Source organism: Gouania willdenowi, chromosome 4, assembly GCF_900634775.1.
Source record: "Gouania willdenowi chromosome 4, fGouWil2.1, whole genome shotgun sequence".
Lineage (NCBI taxonomy): Eukaryota > Metazoa > Chordata > Actinopteri > Blenniiformes > Gobiesocidae > Gouania > Gouania willdenowi.
Window position 1 is genome coordinate 32605986 of NC_041047.1, and position 20521 is coordinate 32626506.

A 20521-nucleotide genomic window follows, 5' to 3' on the forward strand; every position below is an offset into this window, starting at 1 on the left:
CATTAATTAGCTTAGTTTTCTCAGTACATTAAATGAACAAAGAGTGCATATTGGGCTTTCAAGTCACATCAGGTAGTTTTAGGAATGAACTAGAGCGCAAACTGACGAACTCTCGCGATATCAGCGCCGCTCTGTTTTACTGCTGTTTTATTAAACCTCTACAAAACGGTCCAAAAGCTACATAAATCATCACTACATTACCTACAGCTTCTTTTAGACAGTTTTTCTCACATCACTATTGACCCTTGCACAGCAGTTAGTGTATTTCTCAAAACAATTAGTGCAAACTGCAAAACCTAGTGGACAATCTGCAAAAGCATACCACTTGCTCAAAATGGGTAGTCCATTCCTCAAAATCAAGTATTCATGTCAATGAAACTGCCAGTGTCATCAAAAAGAGAAGTCTTGACACCATCATTTATGAACAAAATAGTCAAATGGCTTCGTCAGGTTTTCATTATAACAGTTTATTCTCATTGTTTTCCAATGCAAAAAAAAAGGTCAGAACTCGGTGACACTATCTGAAAATGCTCAAGACAGCACTATACACTACTTGAATTTCTTTCAACCTTATTGCATTGTTTGCAATCACCATTGAACAAATGGCTTCCTCTTGCTGTGGGGTAAAAAGGGGTCCTCTTACACCTCTGCGAGGTTGTCTTTCAAACCTATGTGGTGCAGAATAAAATTACAGTAATGTACAGTAAGCATGACATATTATGAGATGTTGGATTACTGTCCAATACTACACATACCTGTTCTCCCTATGAGATGTTTAAATTATTGAATTCACAGTGGTTCTTCCAACATTTGGTTGTACCCTCCGACCAGCCTCAACCATTTTGAGGCCGTGATTGACAACATGGTCCATAACTGTAGCCCTAAATTAATTAGAAATCTGCCAATGTATTTGGCCACTTCTCCCTCTTCCCCTGTTTTGTCCCCTTCCCCTCCCTCTCCGCATCCTCACCCCTCTTCCACGATGCTGTCCTTCCATTTCTGTGTCACAGAATTGTAGAAATAGTACACACCAATCCTGCTCGGTTCATATATGCTTGCCAAGTGAGGGTTCATGGGATTCATTTCTAAGTGACTGTGAACAAGTGGCTTGTCACTGGTTACAACTAATACTTCACACATCTCCTTATGAGTGAAAGCTGAAGTTCACCTGAGAGCAATTGTTCAATTGAGGAGACATTTCCAGGAAAAAATGATGAAGAAAGGTACAAAATTAGCTTGCATAATTCGATAACAAGTTCAACAATTTTGTATGTAATAACTCAAGCAATGACATGAAGACTAGTAGTTTTAATGGAAACAACTATTCAGCATCCATAAGTATAAAGGGTTTTTCACGGCGCATCATCAACCCGAAAGTCACCATTTTGGAGGTAAGCAGCCGGTTTACAAACAGCACACGAACAAGCAAATCCTGAATTTTGAGAGGAAATGGTGAACTATTGCCATGTTTTTGGCTGTACTAATCGGTCAGACCATGAAAAACATGTGGAGTTTTATAGACTGCCAAAAGTTCTAACAGATCAGAGAAGAAAAATGCATTGCAATACATTTTATAGTCAGTAGTTCTACATCAGGAGAGCAGTGACATGAGATTAGCTCACCGTTGTTGCACCAGTTGTTATTGGTGTATATGCAAACACCGTCGGCCTCATCTCCCATTTTGCATTTAAATCCAGAACACAGTCTCCTCCGCTGGCGGACACCGCTGGTACTTGGCTCCGCGAATTTGCAGGCTGCTGGAGTAGCACAGCCTCATACCAGCGGTGTCTGCTGTGAAGTAACGGAGCCTCGTATCAACGGTGTCCGCCAGCGGAGGAGACGTAGGCAGTGTGATCAGAAGCAGGAGCGGGGATGCTGAGCGGGGCTAGCAACCAAGCTAAAAGCTAATCCTCAGAGAACGGCACTTCCTTCCATCCTGTGTTCTAATGGTTGCTCCCTGGAGAACAAACTAGACTACCTGAAGCTGGATTTAAATGCAAGACAGGAGATGAGAACGGCGGTGTATACACCAATAACAAGTGGTGCAACAACGGTGAGCTAGTCTCATGTCACTGCTCTCCTGATGTAGAACCACTGACTATGAAATACAGACATTGTTCTTCCTTGATCTGTTGTAACTTTTGGCAGTCTATAAAACTCCACGTTTTTCCACGATCTGACCGATTAGTACAGCCAAAACCACGGCAATAGATCACCATTTCATCTCAAAATTCGGGACTTGCTCATTTGTGTGCTGTTTGTAAACCCGCCGCTGCTTACCTCCAAAATGGTGACTTCCAGATAGTGAAAACACTCTATAGTTCATTTTGACTGACATGACATAAGCAAATGATAATGTTATAAAACAGCAGAGAATTATATTAAAGCAACTGATACATGTCCAAAAGCATTTGCTTTTTGTTCAGAGGAAGGAGAAATTGCTACAATGATGTGCACAAATGACTAAATGTTGTGGAGGTTGAACTCGTAGTTATGAGAATTTTCATTCTGATCTGAGAAAAGCACCAAAGCGACTGAGAAAAACTGTAAGTAACACAAAGCTTAACGCTTTCATTTATGGTGACTTTAACCAAGTACTGACCTGTGAAGACAGAGAAACACAGCAGGAACCAGGAAGTGCATCCACTACGGTGCTAAAGGTTACACTTACCATTCCACTCCTTTATTCTCCAGATTTTACATCGAAATTTGTCTAATAAATCTAGAACAAAGCTAAAATTCACAGAATATATTTTCACAAAATAGAATTATTATAATATTTTTTTCTATTTATTTTTTTCATGACTCTCACTGAGTGGGCAATCTGTCAATCTGGGTCGGCCTGTGCACATGCAGGTCCACCATAGTTCCGCCCCTGGGGCCATGCAAAGTTAAACAGGCACAATACACCCAACTGTGATTGGTAGGTTGTGCAACAAAGGGGCGTTCCACACATAGCGTCAAAGTGCCATTCACATAAAACTTGTGGGCCCCACTAACATTATATTTTCATATCAAGGTGGGGGCCACAAAATATAATGCGGCCTAGCCTGCGAGTTTGAGAGCTGTGACGTAAAGCAATAAAACATGACATATCACAAAATAAAATAAAAAGGAATATTTAAAATGTATTTCAAAATAACAAAAACTGCTAAATTAAAATCAAAAGGAAATAACATAAATCCAGCCTGCATTACTGTTCATCAATAGCAGTAAGTCATCTGTAAACGTAGTAAATACATATTGGTTTAATGTTTGTTGGCATTGAAAAATGCTTTTAATCCATGTTTTACCACTGACATGTTGTTATTTGTTTTCAAAACTTTATTGCAGTTCAACAGCATTGATAAATGTGAAAAAACAAAGCAAAGCAAAACAAAACATTTTAACATGGGGTACATACATTCAAATCACGGAGAGGATTTTAAAGCTACAAAAAAGTTTATAGTCTGGATGACTGACATATTGTTCTTTTTTTCTTCTTTAAAAAATAAAATAAAAAATAATGTGACTTTTGTATTGAATTTCAGTAACAAACAATAAATGGAAATATTTAAACAACAGTTAAAAAAGTGCAAGTCCTGACATGTTGTACTGTACGGGTGGTCCAAGTGTTGTGTGACATCAGACAAATCTCGGAGAATTAAGGTGGTGTCTTACAAAATCATACATAAATATTATCCAGCTAACCATTACATGCAAAAATTCAAAAAGAACATTAATACTAACAATAACTATTCATTATTGCTTATCTCTCCAAGTATTTTATTTCATACTGGGAAAATGTTGTCTTGGCTTTTCATACGTTTTCTAAAAATGAAGAAAAATTTTACCATTTAATAAACTTACTTTTGCTTTTAGTAAAACATTTTATCCATAAATGTAAATATACTAAGAAAATCTCTCCATTTGTTTTCTTTCAGAAAGATGTTGAACTTTATTTTAAATATATTGCAAAGTCACTTAATGGAAAGGCTGACAAAACATAGGTCCTTTGTAAAATGTAAAGCTGTTTGTGTGATGTGGAGGGGGTTGAGTTGTTGTTGTTGTTGTTGTTGTTGTTGTTCTCTATATACTGTTTGTGCAATGCTGTTGCATTTAAATAAATAAAAATGGCCAGAGTAAGTCTGTAATGGGTTGGTGCCCTGTCCGAATAAGCAGGTCAGAAAATGAATGAATTACAAGTCTGCTCTCTGTTGGATTTCTATGGTATTACACTCTAAATCAGGACTCACATGGCCCATCTCATTTGGGTTAGATTGGAACAATCTCTTCATTTTTTATTTTTTTTTTAGGAAAAGTGTGTATTTTCAACATTAATGTGCCCAATTTTTACTTCCATGGGTGACATTTACTCTAGTCACAGGAAGAGAACCACTGATGCCTACGAGCATTAATGCAAAGCAGAAGTAAAACGTGAGTGTGGTGCATACAGTACAAGGGTTTAGGTCACAAATAGACAGAGCATTTCTGTGTTCAACCTCAGCAGCACTATAGTTTGCTATAGCATTACTGCTTCAACATACTTACATCTGTTTATGTGAAATACAGTTACACCAAGAATCAAACAGATAATTCTCCTTCCTACTGGCCGCTGTTCTTCAGGTGCAATGAGTTTGTAAGGTTTTTATTTGTATTTGTCCTGCTTTGCAACATTCACCTTGACATACACAACAACCATGCCCCATTGCGACAAAATATCCACAAAAAGAGTAAAGAATTTAAACTTTATTTTAAAAATCAGAAATTGTGTAACTTAAAAACTAGTACAGTGCCCATAGGAAGTATGCATTCATGTGGGAGCTTAAGTAGAGTTGTCAATTATGGCAAAATGAGTGTGTTTGAAGGTTGGATGTAAAGAGGTGTACATACTCTGTGCTCTGTCGTGTTATAAAGGGGTATATCTGTGGGTAGTATTTATGATAAAAAATATACTAAATGAGTAAAATAAAACAACAAACTAAACAATATGTATACTAAAAGCACACAAAATGACAATAGAAATGCATAAAAATATACAAAAAGGCTCCAAAAACACACAAAATGACTCCAAGAAACCAACATTACAGAAAAATACACCCAATAAAAATATATGAAAATGACGCAAAATACACAAACCTAAATATTTATACACAAAATGACAACAGAAATGCATAAAACTACACCAAAAAACACACGACTGAGTAAAATACGCCAAATGAAAAAAATACAAAAATGACTAAAAAACAAACCATTTATCTTGCACATGTCACATAGAATTATACCAGAGAAATCGCGCACGCTATTTTACTTTGTACCCTCAAATATACCCCTTTATAATGCTACAGAGTATGTTAGTATTATTTTGACTATAAATGATAACTCTACTTAAGCTCCCACTATATGAATACATACTTCTGATGTACTAGTACTTAAAAATAACAAAATGTGCACATTAAATTAATAATACACTAGTCACTCACATCAGTCATACCAGTGGTGGTACAGACCACCACCAACATTCATCCACAATTAATACCCATTCACAAGAGGCAATGTGGGTAAAGTGCCTTGCCCAAGGACACACTGACAATACACACTTGGATAGAGCAGAATTCGAACACCCAACCTTTCGGTCATTGGACAACCAATTGGAGAAAATGCAATACTTTTCCAATAGCATTTGGTAAAATATTCCCTGATATACTACAAAAACTTTGGAAACAATTGATTCTTTCTGATCTGGGAAATTGTCTTTTACTCAATCCGGATTGTATTTCAACAAAGACATATATGCTGTAATTACGCTTATCTCTGTTTGAGACCAAAATAATCAAAACATTGTTGGAATTGTAGAACCATTTTTTTTAGCTGTGTCAACAGCCCATGTCTTGAGCCATAATCCCTGCTTCCCTAGACATCTCCTTGATCGACTGGTGTATAGAGATAGTACGTTGATGGCCAGGTTGCTCATCAGTTTTACAGTGGTTGTTGTAACAAATCCCCAACATCCAACTTCTACTCTTCAGCCTCTTTGTTCAGCCTCTGCTGTAAGTTTGTAATGATGGAGCTTTTTCCTTTCAAGGGCCTCATGCACAGCATCCTCCCAAGGAAATCTGAGCTCCACCAAGTATGCCCTGCACTGTGAGGTAGACTACAATACCAGAGGGGTATTCTATAAAGTGGGTTCAAACTCTGAGTATGTTCGGGCTCAAATGAGGGAAACTCTGAGTATCCCATTCCTTAACGTGAGGTATGTTCTTCTCTGAGTATGTTACCATGGCAACATTGTCCGTAAACTAAACCTGGTTGCTGGCAGGTTTTATCGAAGAAACCCTAGGTTTCTACCTGGCTCTGCCCACCTGAACACTTAAATGAACCTGAACCTTGACACTTTTCTCTGAAACACATTAGTAACATCACATACCACAGACGTGTTCACATCATTACTAATGTTGTGGTGCTTTATGTTTTTTTTTTTTTTTGTGCAAAAGGTAGTTTTCTTTATAACATTGTGGATGCAGAGCATGAAGTGAAAATGACTGAGAGGTTGATCTGCATTAAAACATCTACTGACGTCTGTAGTAAAGTTCCCTGAATACAAACCTGTGGATAATATAAAGGAGAAAATAACAATTTAAATGAATCCACGTTTTACAGTTTGATCTATAGATCACATACCTTTGAAGTTATGATGGCGCAGTGAATTATGACACCGCTTTTCAAAGCTTTAGAATGCGGGTTTGCGTCCCACTTTAGTTTTTTTTATGACACATTTTTAGGACGTTGAGATGACTCTGGCGAAAATATTACATTAAAAAATCAATATAAATTATGTGACATCAAGCGGCATTTACTGTCTTTATATCCAGTGTAACGGGAGGGCTCTCAATGCAGCCATCCTATGCTGCTGCCACGTCTCCTCAAACACATTTTATTCATATTATTCCCCACTCGTCATGTCACTGAAGTGACAAAGTGATGAAAATACCAAAAAGTGCATCTAATCACGGGTGATTTAAGCCACTATCGTCACTGAAGTGCGTGCACGAAAATAACCCATGGTTTACATACTCAGGGTTGATTGACCCACTTCATGCCAGCTGCAATGGAATCCGATACCCAGAGTTTCCCATCGCAGGGTATGCTGACCCAGAGTTTAAGGATAGACTCAGAGTTTGTGAACGCTCCTTTATGGAATACCCCTCAGGTCAGGCATCAGGTTTGTTGTTTTCTCAGGTGGAACAGTGAGTCGTTGGCCCTCCAGCATCTGTCAATCCCAAGCTGCCTCCAATTTACCATATCTGGCCCTTAACTGGAGCTTGTGATGGCCTTGTGCTTCACTTTGAACAAAAGCAATTGGTAGACTTTGAGCTTTTCTGGGTGGCAAAGCATTGATGGTGGTCCAGGGTTGCTGCCAGGCATTTCAGCACTTGGTTATATCTCGAATCACACAATCTTTTGAGTCTGAAATGGTCAACTTGAGCCTCACTTTGGTGCAATTGAATTCTGCTGTGAGGCCAGAGAGAGATGAAGTTGGAGTAGACCATTGCCATACAGAGCTATTCTACTCAGGTATCAAGCTGTTCCTAACCTCTTTCTCATATAGAAACTAACTTTCCCTTTCATCTTATCAAAGGTTATGAGGGTAATTTCATACATAATTAGGGGCCACGTGATGTGAGGTGATAGCCCAAACTGCAGGCACCAGACTTTGAGTTCGCCGGGCCTTGTTGCGGTTTAATTATCTTCGTTTTTGCCTTGTTTATTCCAGGGTCTATAGTCAGGATATCTGTCCATGAGCCTTCTTTTGCCCCCACTTTTGCTGGCTCTAGGGCATACTGTATGCACACTTCTATGAATGCTATTTTTGTTAATTAGTGCAATGTATACCCACACTTTTGCATGTGCATCTGTGTGTTATGGCCATGGCGACCCTGAATATAGTTAGTCAAATGGATACCTCACTTTCACAGGGGGCCACATATCTCTCTGTTTGACAAGTTTTCAGCTGGTTCCAGGGTGGACGAGCAAGACGTCGAAGGTGAGGGAACAACAGCCAACCTTTGCCACTCTTATCAAATGACTGCCATTGATTAGTCTTTTCACTACAAGTTGTGTTGAGCAACAAGGTTAACTACCAGGATCTAAAAATCTATCTTCTTATCTGCAATTTCAGTTTATATTAGCATCCATATCTTTAAACTATCCAAACAGAAATCACAACTCAAAGAAGAGTTAATTTAAATGTCTTACTCTTTTAAGGATAAAGGCCAAGCTCTGACAGAAAAGCAAAAAGTCAAAGACAGAAACGAGTTCAAGATTCCTGAGGAGCAGATCTGGTTTTATCACATGCTGCTCTTGTGTTATCTTAGTTACTCCTGCGTTTATCCATAAACACCTTTTGTCAGCAGTAATCTAGATTTATCTCTATCAATCATTACTCTGGTTTCAGTTTCTCCACTCTTTGAAAACCTTTCTTTGCCCCATGATCTGTATGAAATATCTTTCATGAACTGGTAACAAGAGATAAGGATATGATACATTGTGTGATCACAAAGGTCATCAATAACCAGTCAACATGCCACTTTATATAAAGAAGTTTGGTGGAAATCTATCTACTAAGCTAAGTAGCAGTTAATACCAGATGAAATTGGCGCACACATTATTTTTCTAACAGCATGTAACGTTATATTTTATTTATTTATCCAATCAGACAAGTCAACAAGTTCTCATTTGCAATGATCAAGCAGTTACGGTTAAGAGCATGCTCAATTGATGGCACAAGTGGTATAGCGAACCTTACCATACCTTACCATTGCTGCTACATCTTTCCCAAGACAGCATGTGTTTTAAGGAGACATAGCCAATGTCCACAGGTCTCAATTGCTGCCAGAAAATCTATACTAATATTGTTGAAAACGATCATGTCCAAATCTCATATCTGGGCTGTGCAGGCTTTTCTAGATTTATGTTTTTTTTTTTTTAAACTTGTTAGTTAATGTACAGATAGGATTTTAAAAAAAATGTAATTTCATGATGATGACATGATTTGACTCTCCTTGACGTTAGGATGGATGGATGCTACAGTATATCCAAAAGAAAGTCCATGTTCACAACTCACTTACAAATGTCCCTCATTACGAAAAAGGACAACTTTATATTGGCCCTCCATCCCCCCTCCCTCCACTGTAGCGGCTGCAGCATGGAAGAGTGCGGCGCCTACAACGGCTGCTCGTGCGCGCCCCCCAGCGGCTGGCTGCAGATGGCTCCCCCATCCTTTCTGATTCTGATTTAAAATGTGATGTATTCCATATGGCTCAATATTGGCCTTTGACTGTTAAATGTGTAAATCCAGTATATGTCCACTTGTTTGGTATATGTGATTAGGTAAACAACATATAAATGCAAAAAGTAGAAGGAAAGGATTTTAGTTTAATCAATTCCCAAATTGGAGTATTTTTAGAAGTGGTGTGAATAGGATTAAGGGAGTAAAAAACTTAATGCCATTTAAATTACATTAAATATCCAAGTTTACTACAATAGACTTGATTGAAGTCAATATTGATTAAAATGTAAGACAAATATATCAAAATGTTTAACCAATATTGTGTGAATAAAATGGAACATTGGTCTATGAGTATAAACATTAAACAATCAAGTAAACACTTACCAGTGCGCTATAATAGACTCGAAATATTAATGATTTGATGATTGAAAAAAGATCATTTATAAATAAGGACATGCTTTGGGGACATTAAAATATACACAATGAATAACAAAAATATCTTGTGTCATGAGTTCAGTATGTGCTCTCCATCTGTGAAGATCTGTACTTTCTATACTCCCTACCTGTGGCGTTGTTATAAACAAAGCAGTGTTAGAAATCTCACAGTGCTCTATAACCACAGCATAAAGCTGCTGTTGAGAGCTTCAAGAAGTTCCAGTGCCAGCCATGTGTTTGTCAGTGTCAGCCGTGGTATCTACCTGCTCTGCTTTAAGAAACCTGATGTGTAGATGTATGTGTGGGACACCTGAGTCAGAAAATGACATTATGATGGTTTTACCTAACCCTGTACACAGCTCTGTCAGATTTCCTTTCAAACTGTGGAACCATTGGCGAACTTGCCTGTATGTTTGACACTGACAGAGGTGACAAGTAACAAAGTACAAATACTTTGTTACTGTACTTAAGTAGTTTTTTCTGGTATCTGTACCTTACTCGAGTATTTATTTTTTCTGATATCTGTACTTTACTTGAGTATTTATTTTTTTGGCAACTTTTTACTTTTACTCCTTACTTTTTCAAACAAAAATCTGTACTTTTTATTCTTTACATTTTAAAAATGAGCTTGTTACTTTTAAGACATTCTAAGCTTACGCCACAAAGTGTAAAGATGCATGTTTGTAGTTTGAGCTTTTTTGTGTTTGGTAGGTCCCTTAGTTTTATGGTTAACATTTTCAAGTTTTTAAAAATTTTAAACTCAAAGCTGCTCTGGGTTTTATTGAGCATTTGAACTTTTTTTCTTGACACATTTAATTTACAAATTGTATTTATTATGAGTGCTACATTCTCCAGCTATTCAAAGGTAACATAAGAACATATTTAACTTGTTTCCATGTACCAGTTTTTTTTTTTTTTTTTTTAAGAAAAGATTTGAAATTTGCTGGTTTAAAAACCCTGTTTTATTATTGAAGGGACATTTGTTTTACATTTTACTTTTTTCTTAAGCACATTAAGTAGCATATATTTTTTGTTGTTGTTTCTTAACTTTTATTCAACTAAGGAAGCAACTTCAATACTTTTACCAGTCATTTTTTTTCCAAGTATCTATACTTTTACTTGAATACTGAAGACTAGTATTTTTGCCACCTCTGCTCAATACCAGTGATGACTCAGGCACATTGTGGTTAGCTTAGCACATGGCTGCACTGTCTGAGCAGGGTAAAAAAAAAAAAAGGAAGGTTATTATTGAATAGAAATATGCAAACACTCATGTATTGGTATCTGTTTATAATCATTGGTGATTTTGTCTCATGTGAAGGGCTCCACTGCCTACAAATGAAATGGAATACTGCATCTTAATTGGAGAGCCCAGTTGAAAACATCCAGCCATGCATCCACTGCACCTTTCTTGACAGATTTAATTTACAAATTGTATTTATTATGAGTGCTAAATTGTCCAGGTGTTCAAAGGTAACCATGTACCAGTATTATACAAGTTCTTAAAAAAATAATATGGAATTTGCTGGTTTGGAATTATTGAAGGGACATTTGTTTTACTTTTTTACTTGAGTACATTTAGTAGCGTGTACGTTTTTTTTTTCTTTCTCACTTTTACTCAAGTATGGGAGCAACTTTTATACTTTTACTTTTACCAGAATAATTTTTTATTCAAGTATCTAAACTTTTACTTGAGTACTGAAGACTACTGTAGAACTTTTGCCTCTGGACACTGAACATTGTGGATCTTCTTTTTTACGCTGCTGTTTACTGTTGTGTTGTTTTTTTTTTATTGTGATATAGATCCTCCTGATTCTGAAATAAAGATATATTATTTATTAAATTAATTTACATTCCAATAACTAAAATAGTGGGCGCAGTTCCTCGTAGCACCGCGCGTGGCCCAGTGACAGTTCCCGCTGTGACCGGTAGAGGTGGGAGAGTGTCGGCGGCCTGCCCGGTCTTGCTGCCTCTCAGTTAAGTGTTTCTCGTGGACATGATTGACAGAGTCAGCGGAGGTTTTTTGTCGGTCGTTAATGTAACGGACTGAACGATAGCATGGCGAGCCGAGAAGGTCCCAGTTGTCACTGCTTGCACACGAGCAGAAGGACGGCGTGTGCGGGATTACTGAGGATGTTATTTATTGCTTTTATTCACTCGACGCGGGCTAACAAACAAGGTTTGTAACTTAGCCTACCAGGCTAACTTCCGTAGACATTTCCACTGAGTGTGGCTCTACGTTAGCGTCACCAGTGCTAACGCTAGCGTTAGCGCATCTAAACTTGTGTTGTTTATTATTTATGGGCTTTTAATAAGGGGCTTGTTTTAACATGTGAGAGGAGAAGTGCGGCCTGAGACCTGGACAGCATAGTTAGCTTCACGAGTTCCTTGTCGTGTTTTGGTCTCTTCCTTATAAGGCTAATTCAAGGCTAAATCAAGTGCTAACCCTCAACTTGTAAACTGTTATTTGGAAGAAAAAAAGGCAGCTCATTAGAACTGGGGCAAATACAGATGTTGATGAACAGCAGCTTCTGTATGAGGGGACTTCCTCACACCCGGGTTGTGTCCTGTGCTGTAAACGTGGCTTAGCCCTTTAATTTGTAGGCTGCAGTGTTTACCCAGCGGCTCTGAGGCTTCCCTGCTGTCAGATCCGCTCATCATGTCAGGTCACAGTGACAAGCTGTCATTCCAGTCCAATGCAAGCAATGCCACTTCTGAAACAGTATGGCTCATTTTTCTTTAATAAACTGTTTTTATTGGATACCGGACACTTGCACTATGTTCTCTAACCACATATCAGAATAGAACATTACACTGGAAAGTGAAAAAAAAAAAACAATATCCTTCTATCATTGCCTAACAATTGTGTAGATCTATTTGCAGCTCCATGGTATAAAATTACCATGTGATCTATAAACGATTTTAATGTTAACACTTCCTGATTTCGCTCTATTGAGCAATGTAGTAAAACTCATAGTCGTACTTGACCAAACTTGTGTCCATCGTTAATAACCCAGTAACTTCCGGTTTAGGTTACTAATGCTACTTGAAGTAAATCCATGTTCATGAACATGTTGTAAACATGCATTGGTAATTTTAGTGACATTGAAAAATGTATCCCTCAAACACAGTAATGCATAATCTTAATGTCAGTATAAGATTACAATAACAATTTCATTTAGCGGACACTTTTATTCAAAGCAACATACAACATGAGCAGTTAGGGTTAAGGCACTTGCTCAACATCCCACAGTGATGACCCAGGTTGGAGTCGAACTATGAACCTCCGATTACAAGCCTGCTTCCTTAACCAGTGCACTGCTACCAATAAGACAACTGACTAGGACCCCTTCCACTTCCTATAATGGTATCCTCCAATTTCAAGTATTGGCATCAGGTGTTCCCAGCTTCTAAAAAGCATACCTGGAAATTAAGCTTCAAAACTTTAAGCATTTTAAATTTGCAAAATAAAACAAAACATATTCTGTTGAAATGTGTGCATCTTGTTTCAGTGAGGGAAAAGCCTGTCATTTGCCTTACACTATTAAAAACTATGTATGGGGTAAATTGTGTAAAGATGATTGCATGATGTGCTAAGTAGTAAATATTTAGGGTTTATTCTTCGTAAGTTATGTTGCAACACCTAATCCTCAAAGTATTCTGCATCACAGTGTCTTTCTGATGAGCCATATCATACTGTCTGTACTTCAACACAACAACATGTTTGGAAAAGAGGAAGACTGAACATGCTTTCCTATGTTTTGTCTGCCATCTGCTGTGAAAGACCGGCAGATTACTATCGACACAGAAACTTATCTTTACAAGTAATACTGCTCGTGGTTCAGTAAGATAAGAAATCCGTAGGGCCCTATAAAATCCGTTTTATTTTTTCCAAATTTCTTTTTTCCACTTTCATTTTTTAAATTCTGTATTTTTAGAAATATTTATAATTTTTTTAAAAGAAAATATTAGTTTTTTACTCCTGTTAGGAAACCGAATAAATAATAATAAATAAAAAAAACTCATAATTAAACAAAAATGTATGTCAAAAATAAAGTACACACAATTAAAAGGTAGATATGTTGTAGTGTCATGGACTATTCTGACTTCACCTTTTTAATTATTTATGTCATATAAAGATGTATGAGAACAGCATTAATGTCACCTGATTTCTAGTGTTGTAGTAGTCGAGACCGGTCTTGGTCTCGAGACCAAATTTTAAAGGTCTCGTCTCGGACTCGAAACATTTTGACTCGGTCTTGTCTTGGACTCAGGCTGCCCAGACTCGGGAGTTTCCCTCAAGACCGTTCGAGACCAGCACTAATTCCTGCTATTTTTAAACTTTTTTATAATATGATAATAACACGGAGAAGAGCGGGATAAAACAATCCTTTATTCATTCTTTAATCCACCCCGTATAATGACCACAACCTTCCTGTGTTTGTGTTTGTGTGGTTTCAGTTTGGACCGCGGAGCGCAAGAGCGATAGAAACTAATTACCGGTAAAAAGCCCAGTAAAACTCCAGAAAACAATCACCAGGAAAAATATTTGCTCCCCGGTAAATATAGTAGCTCTAACAACAGGTAAAATGATAAACTGATGATATTACAGCCTGTAATGCAATACGAGGACGCATTTACTCCGCCTCTGGGTCCTAGTGCCTGCCGGCCGGGGAAAGCCTGTTCCGTTTACCGAGGTCCGTGTGTATTTAATAGGTCTGTGTGTGTCCGTGTGAAAGTCTGCATGTTGATGCCTCCGTCCATCCACTCTTTTCATTATATCTATGTCTTTTAAGGCTCTTATTAAACAGTGTCGGCTGTAGTCCGGGCCGCCACCATCTTGGATTATGTCGTCACCAGCGCGTCATCGCCGCAAGTTGCACTCACGCAGAATGACCCAAATAACTGTAAAGAGGTCTTCTATTAGTCTATTTTTTTTTAAAGTGGTGTTTTTGTAGCTTTAGACTCCAATTGCATTAAGTTATATAATATGTTCCCTACAATATAAACAGGTTCACAATATAACTATTTTTATAGTTTCTGTTTCCACTGTATCCAGAATAATAATAATTCTCAACAAGAACTATTGATTGATTTGTCACATGACTGTTCCAGGGTTTGAGTTTGTTTTATTTAGTTTCACATCTACCTGTAGCATTTTGTTTTTTAGACTCATGCCAACTTGTTTGTAGTTTTATTTCAGCAAATTTCACTTTTACAGTTACAGTTGGGGACCTTTGTAATTGAATACCCTAGTTACATTACGGCAACCAAATTAAACTATATCAACTAAGTGAATTAATAAAAATGGCCTGTGTAAAGGCTTTTTCAAACTAAAAAAATATCTTGTGAAATCTGTGACCTGTTGACCTGCACAACTCAAAGAATCAGAATCGAGAATCGTTATTTCTTGGCAGAAATACTTTTAAACACTTGCTGTACATTCAGCTGGCATAAAAATCTTGTTTTCAAATATGTACAGTAGAATAATTGTGATTGTGATTTATCAGTCATTCAAAGAGGATTGAATGAAAATCCTTACAGCGTTTCTCCCCTGCACATGCACACGCACAGAACAGCTCTCTCTGTCTCTCAGAGAGAGAGACATGTCAACAAATGTTAACTTTTAGGGTTTCTTCAGCTTCACATTTGTTTACTTTGTACTTATTAACTAGAGTTCTGGTATACGTGGGTTTGTTCAGACGTGGTGCTTGGTAGACAGCGGTATGTTTCCGCCTGTCGGAGATGTTTTTTCTTTTTTTTTAACCGTCAGTGACTTCACTGAGTGTTTGACACTTTCTTGCTGTATTTCATTAAAAAATAAAGGTAGTAGTGGTATAAACTTATTTAAGTTTTTGATCTATTTTTGTGTTTTTTGTTTTTTTTTTTTTTTACTGTGGTCATTATTGCATTTTATTTATTTTTATTTCTACTATAATGTTTATTTTGAACCTATATATACACTGTATATACACACACACAAATGCTGCTCCACGTTGTGCGTATGGATGTAACGGTTACATCCTTGTGTGTGTGTGTATATATATATATATATATATATTTATTTATTTTTTTCCTGTGGTTATTGTTAATGTTGCATATTTGATACATTTGTGCTGTGACTTGTTAATGTTGCACAGTTTTGATGTCTGTTTTATTTACTGTATTTAATGTTTATCTTGCAGTTTTTTATACTTGTTAATGTTAACTTTGCAGTGTTTTGTTCAGGTAGTTATTTTTAAGACTTCAATATATAACAAATCTATTTTATTAATTTGGTGAAATTATTTCAATTTATCAGTGTTTTTTCAACATTTTGAAGACATTTTAAAAATACCACGGTATACTGATAACCATGATAATTTTGGTCACTAAAACCGTGGTGTGAAATTTTCATACCGTTACATTCCTAGTTGTGTGTTTATCACATCAGCAGTTGAGTCTGTCATCTGTTTCAGACACTTACAGGAATAGTCTATTTAAGATGATAATCATTTGTTTTGTCCTACCACTGCGTCGCATTGGATCACAAACATGTCAGATCATGTCAAAGGCGGTACGAGGCGTGTAACAGCTACTAAAAGTGGAACTGATTGTGAGAGCTTCGGATTATCTATATACTGGATAATCTATTTAGTGAACGTAAATATTTTATCTGTGGATAAAGGGACAGGGAGCAGGCATGTAATCGGAGAGTCATTGGTTCTTATTTCCCTGGTCCATCACTGTGGGATGTTGATTAGTCCTTTATATTAACACTAACTGCTCCATGGGCGCTACACCGTGGCTGCTCACTGATCCCCAGGGACGGGTTAAATGTAGAAAACACATTTTGTGTTACAGCAAGTCTCTGAGTGAGCTAACAACTACACTAGGGCCCTATCAAATCCACGTTAATGGAATCACGGAATTGAACAATGAAAACGGAATCTCCTGTTGAACGCGGAAATGATGGAATTGGGTTTAAACGCCTTCATCGTGAGGAAAAGGACGTTTTTTTTACCAGCCTTGGTATTTTGCCATATGCGTATTTGGCAGCAAGCCTGTCGGCTGCAGAGGCTAGTGTTAGCAATGGATGTTAAACAGCAGATAACTCAGTCAGTTCTAAGAATTTCTCAGTGAACCTGCAGGTAATTACTCTATAATAGTATACCACCGCCACGCAATCTTAGATTAAGGTAAATCCAACAGTTTTAGTGCGGTAGATGCGGCAACTGTGGACCTACTACGTAGCTACGGATTGCTACGCCGACTACACCCAGTGGCGTGTGAGGCAGCGGAGCCTCTTACCCACGGTGTCCGCCAGCGGAGGAGACATAAGTGGTGTGGTCGGAAGCAGAAGCGGGGATGCCAAGCGGGGCTAGCAACCGAGCTAAGTCTAAGTATTTGGTTTTCCCTCATCTTTTGCCTCCAAACAGGCTGGGTGATAAAGGGGTTTGCCCTCAGCACCTGAGCATGTTTGTTCCATAGTGGAATGAACGGAGTGAACTATAAACTATTTGGTTCATTCTGTATGGTTTAAGACTGAATGAAAACGGAACAGAATGAAACGGGGAGGCGGGGCCGCTAGCATTGTTGTTTACAAAAGTTCTAACTAGATTGGAAGTGTTACCTGTTTAGGAATGTACAACTATATACTTCTGTGCTTCAATGTTTCATATTTATTGCAAGTGCAATTTTATTTTTTGAGTGACTTGATAGCCATTTTATTTATTGCTTTGGTTGTGTGTGATTTTGCATTTGAGGTGGTTTTAACAGAGAGGGGGTCTATTTTATTGTTTTTGTTTGTGATATTTATTAAAATGCTTTTTTTTTTGCTAGCAGAGACTGAGTTCATTGTATTTTCAATGTTTGTTTTATTAGTTTAAAATAAGTTCTTAACATTCCAATTACAATGTTAAATTAAAAATACTAATGATAAATGCAAGTTCATTGCATTTGAAAGGGTGTGATTGCATTATTATATGTTATCATTACATTAGTGGTTAATTTAGTCTAAAAAAATGTCAACAATATTGTTTATCTGCAATAATTTGTGGGACAATATATCATCCAGCAAAATCTGTTATCGGCCCAGGCCTAATGTATATTCTATATTAAACCGTAGTGTTTGTTTTACCTGTGAGGTAGTTTGAGAGGGAGGAGCTCACATTCTTATGTAGGGTAGGAGCAGCCAGGATTGTTGGGTGGAGGAGTTTCTGTGTTGTGTCGTCACGTGACAAAAATCCAACTCGCCTGTTTAGAGCTGAGTTTTTACAAAATGGAGGGAGGAAACAGAACTTTTCCAACTTTGGTCCTCTGAATTAGGCTAAAGGAATGTGTATCACTGTCGCAAAAACAATTATAAAGTAATTTTTTTCATAATACTGCCTTTTTAAAAGTTAATTAATTAGGAGCAGTCGGCCATTCCTTTTTCATATCTAAGATTCAAATTCCACATGTTAAAAAAACTTTTTTCAAAATTTTCCCATTTCAGATATCAACAAACTGAATAAATGTTAATACCGCTTGCCAGCACATTTAATCTGATATGTGGGTTAGGGTTACACATATCAGTACATTCATTTCGGATATGTGGGCGTGGGGTCAAACTGTTTAGCCATTGGTTGATTTTAAAATCAGCCACGTCTAACTTAGAAATATTCAACAAATGCCGATTACTGGTGTCACAAGGAGGAAAGCATGAGTGAGCAAGTTATGAATCAAATCAAATGTAAATGCTTTGTCACTGAACAGGCATATACAGTGGGGCAAAAATGTATTTAGTCAGTCACCAACTGTGCAAGTTCTCACACTTAAAAAGATGAGGCCTGTTTTTATCATAGGTATACCTCAACTATGAGAGACAAAATGAGAAAAACAAATCCAGAAAATCACATTGTAGGATTTTTAATGAAGTTATTTGCAAATTATTTTAGATATCTGCAATGCAATTGTAGATATCTAAAATTACATTCTCACTAGTTACATTCTCAAGATGACATATCAACAATTAACGTTATGATTAGTGAGAATTGAATTGTTATCTACAATTAACATTAATACTAGTGGGAATAGAATTGTACAATTACAATTGCAACTAGTCAAAATGATGTTCTGGATATGTTGCCTTGGAATTGTAACATGTCAAAATTGAATTGTAGATATCTGAAATTAAATTTGAATGGAAGTCAATGGAACAACTAGTTGTAATGAAGTTTCAGATATCTTATCTACAATGGCGATTTCCATAAATGAGAATTGAGTTGTTGATATCTACAATTAATAGTGTTTAGTAGTGCAATCACAATTATAGATACCATTCATTAGAATTGCAACTAGTCAGAATTACATTGTGGATATGTGGACTTAGAATTATAACATGTCAAAATTGAATTATATATATTCACAATTACAAGTACAGCTACTTATTAAATGTTAAAACAGCTTGCCATAGCGTTCATGAGTCTTACAGATTCTGCATACTGCAACTTTAAATAGGCACACGCTGTTTTGGGTATTCTAAGGGTGACCACTATTTTCCTGTTTTCAATGTACTTTTGAAATGGTCTGCTCATTGCAATGACAGACCATTTCTGTTCATATGTTCACAACTAACATAATAAGCCATGGTTTTCAATGCAGATATCACGTTCTTCAATATGATTGTTTTGCATGTTCTGTTGCTATAGCTATAATCTGACTTTCGATTGAAAACTGTCACAATTAAAATCTAATGATGATCAGAGGGAAAGTAACTCATTGTTGGCCTGTTTTTATTTTTACAGCATTCATTCAGTCAGACACTATTCTAGAAGTTCTACATTTTGGTGAAGGAAGCCTTTTACAGGTAAGAAAATCTAATGATTTTATTTCACTGCATTAAAGCATTAAAAATATATATTTTACAAAAAACCTGATTTCAATTTTGTTGAAAAACTTCTGGCTTTTTCCACACTTGAATTTGAGGAAAAAAATGGCAAAAACAAAAACCTGCCTATTTTTTTTTAACAAAAAGCACTGCAGTAAATTTTATAACCTAATTATCAAAACTAAGAAATCTTAACAACATAACTATTTTGAGAAAGTAGCTCTAGAGTGAATCTGTCACATCCCAAACTTCTGTTATACTGGTTACTTAAAAATAATATTGTTCTTTATTTTTTTTAGGCAGAGTCTGACATTGATTTTACTAGTTTATATCATCAACAAAGGTAAGACATGTTTTATTTTGCAGCACACCTCACTTAGTACATGTAGCACAAGTTAAACCCCAAAAGAGTTTTTTGAGATTGTAAAAACTTTGACTGGATTTAAAACCTCATAACCACTTTCATCTGCAAGGTGATAAAGCTGCTTCTTGAAAGCAGCAAGTTGGCAGCATTTTGCATCCACGGCTTTTTTCTCTGTTGAAACATGCCATTGGTGGCATTAGTTGAAGGAAACTGCTCTGTGCGTGTGTGTGACACCTGTTGTTGGACCCTTCCTGGGTGGATATTTAGAAGGATCTGTTTCTTTTAGACGTCTTTTATAAGAGAAAAAGTTTAGAGGAACCGATATAATTCTCTAAATATTTTGGATTTAAGTTGGGCGACCGTGGCTCAGGTGGTAGTGGGTCGTCTTCTGATCGAGAGGTTGGGGGTGGTCGACTAGCGCCTTGCATGGCAGTCCTGTCCCACTGGTGTGTGAATGTGAGAGTGATTGGGTGAATGAGCTGATATGTAAAGCGCTTTGAGACTGCTTCAGTGTGGTGATAAAGCGCTATATAAATCAAGTCCATTAACCATTAAGTTAGGCTTACTACGTCAATTGTATGGACTTCTATCCTCATGGTTTGTG

General features: G+C 37.0%; 1 protein-coding gene across 1 annotated transcript in view; it reads left to right on the top strand.

Annotated features, from left to right (window-relative positions):
- The first annotated feature begins 11634 nt into the window (after nt 1–11634).
- The window catches only part of tmem131 (transmembrane protein 131), a 50429-nt gene continuing 41542 nt past the window's right edge, over nt 11635–20521 (top strand). Inside the window, exons 1-3 of the mRNA XM_028443915.1 lie at nt 11635–11882; nt 19471–19532; nt 19853–19896. Coding sequence (XP_028299716.1) covers nt 11762–11882; nt 19471–19532; nt 19853–19896 — 227 coding nt within the window. The 5' untranslated portion in view covers nt 11635–11761. The remainder of the gene's footprint in view (nt 11883–19470; nt 19533–19852; nt 19897–20521) is intronic.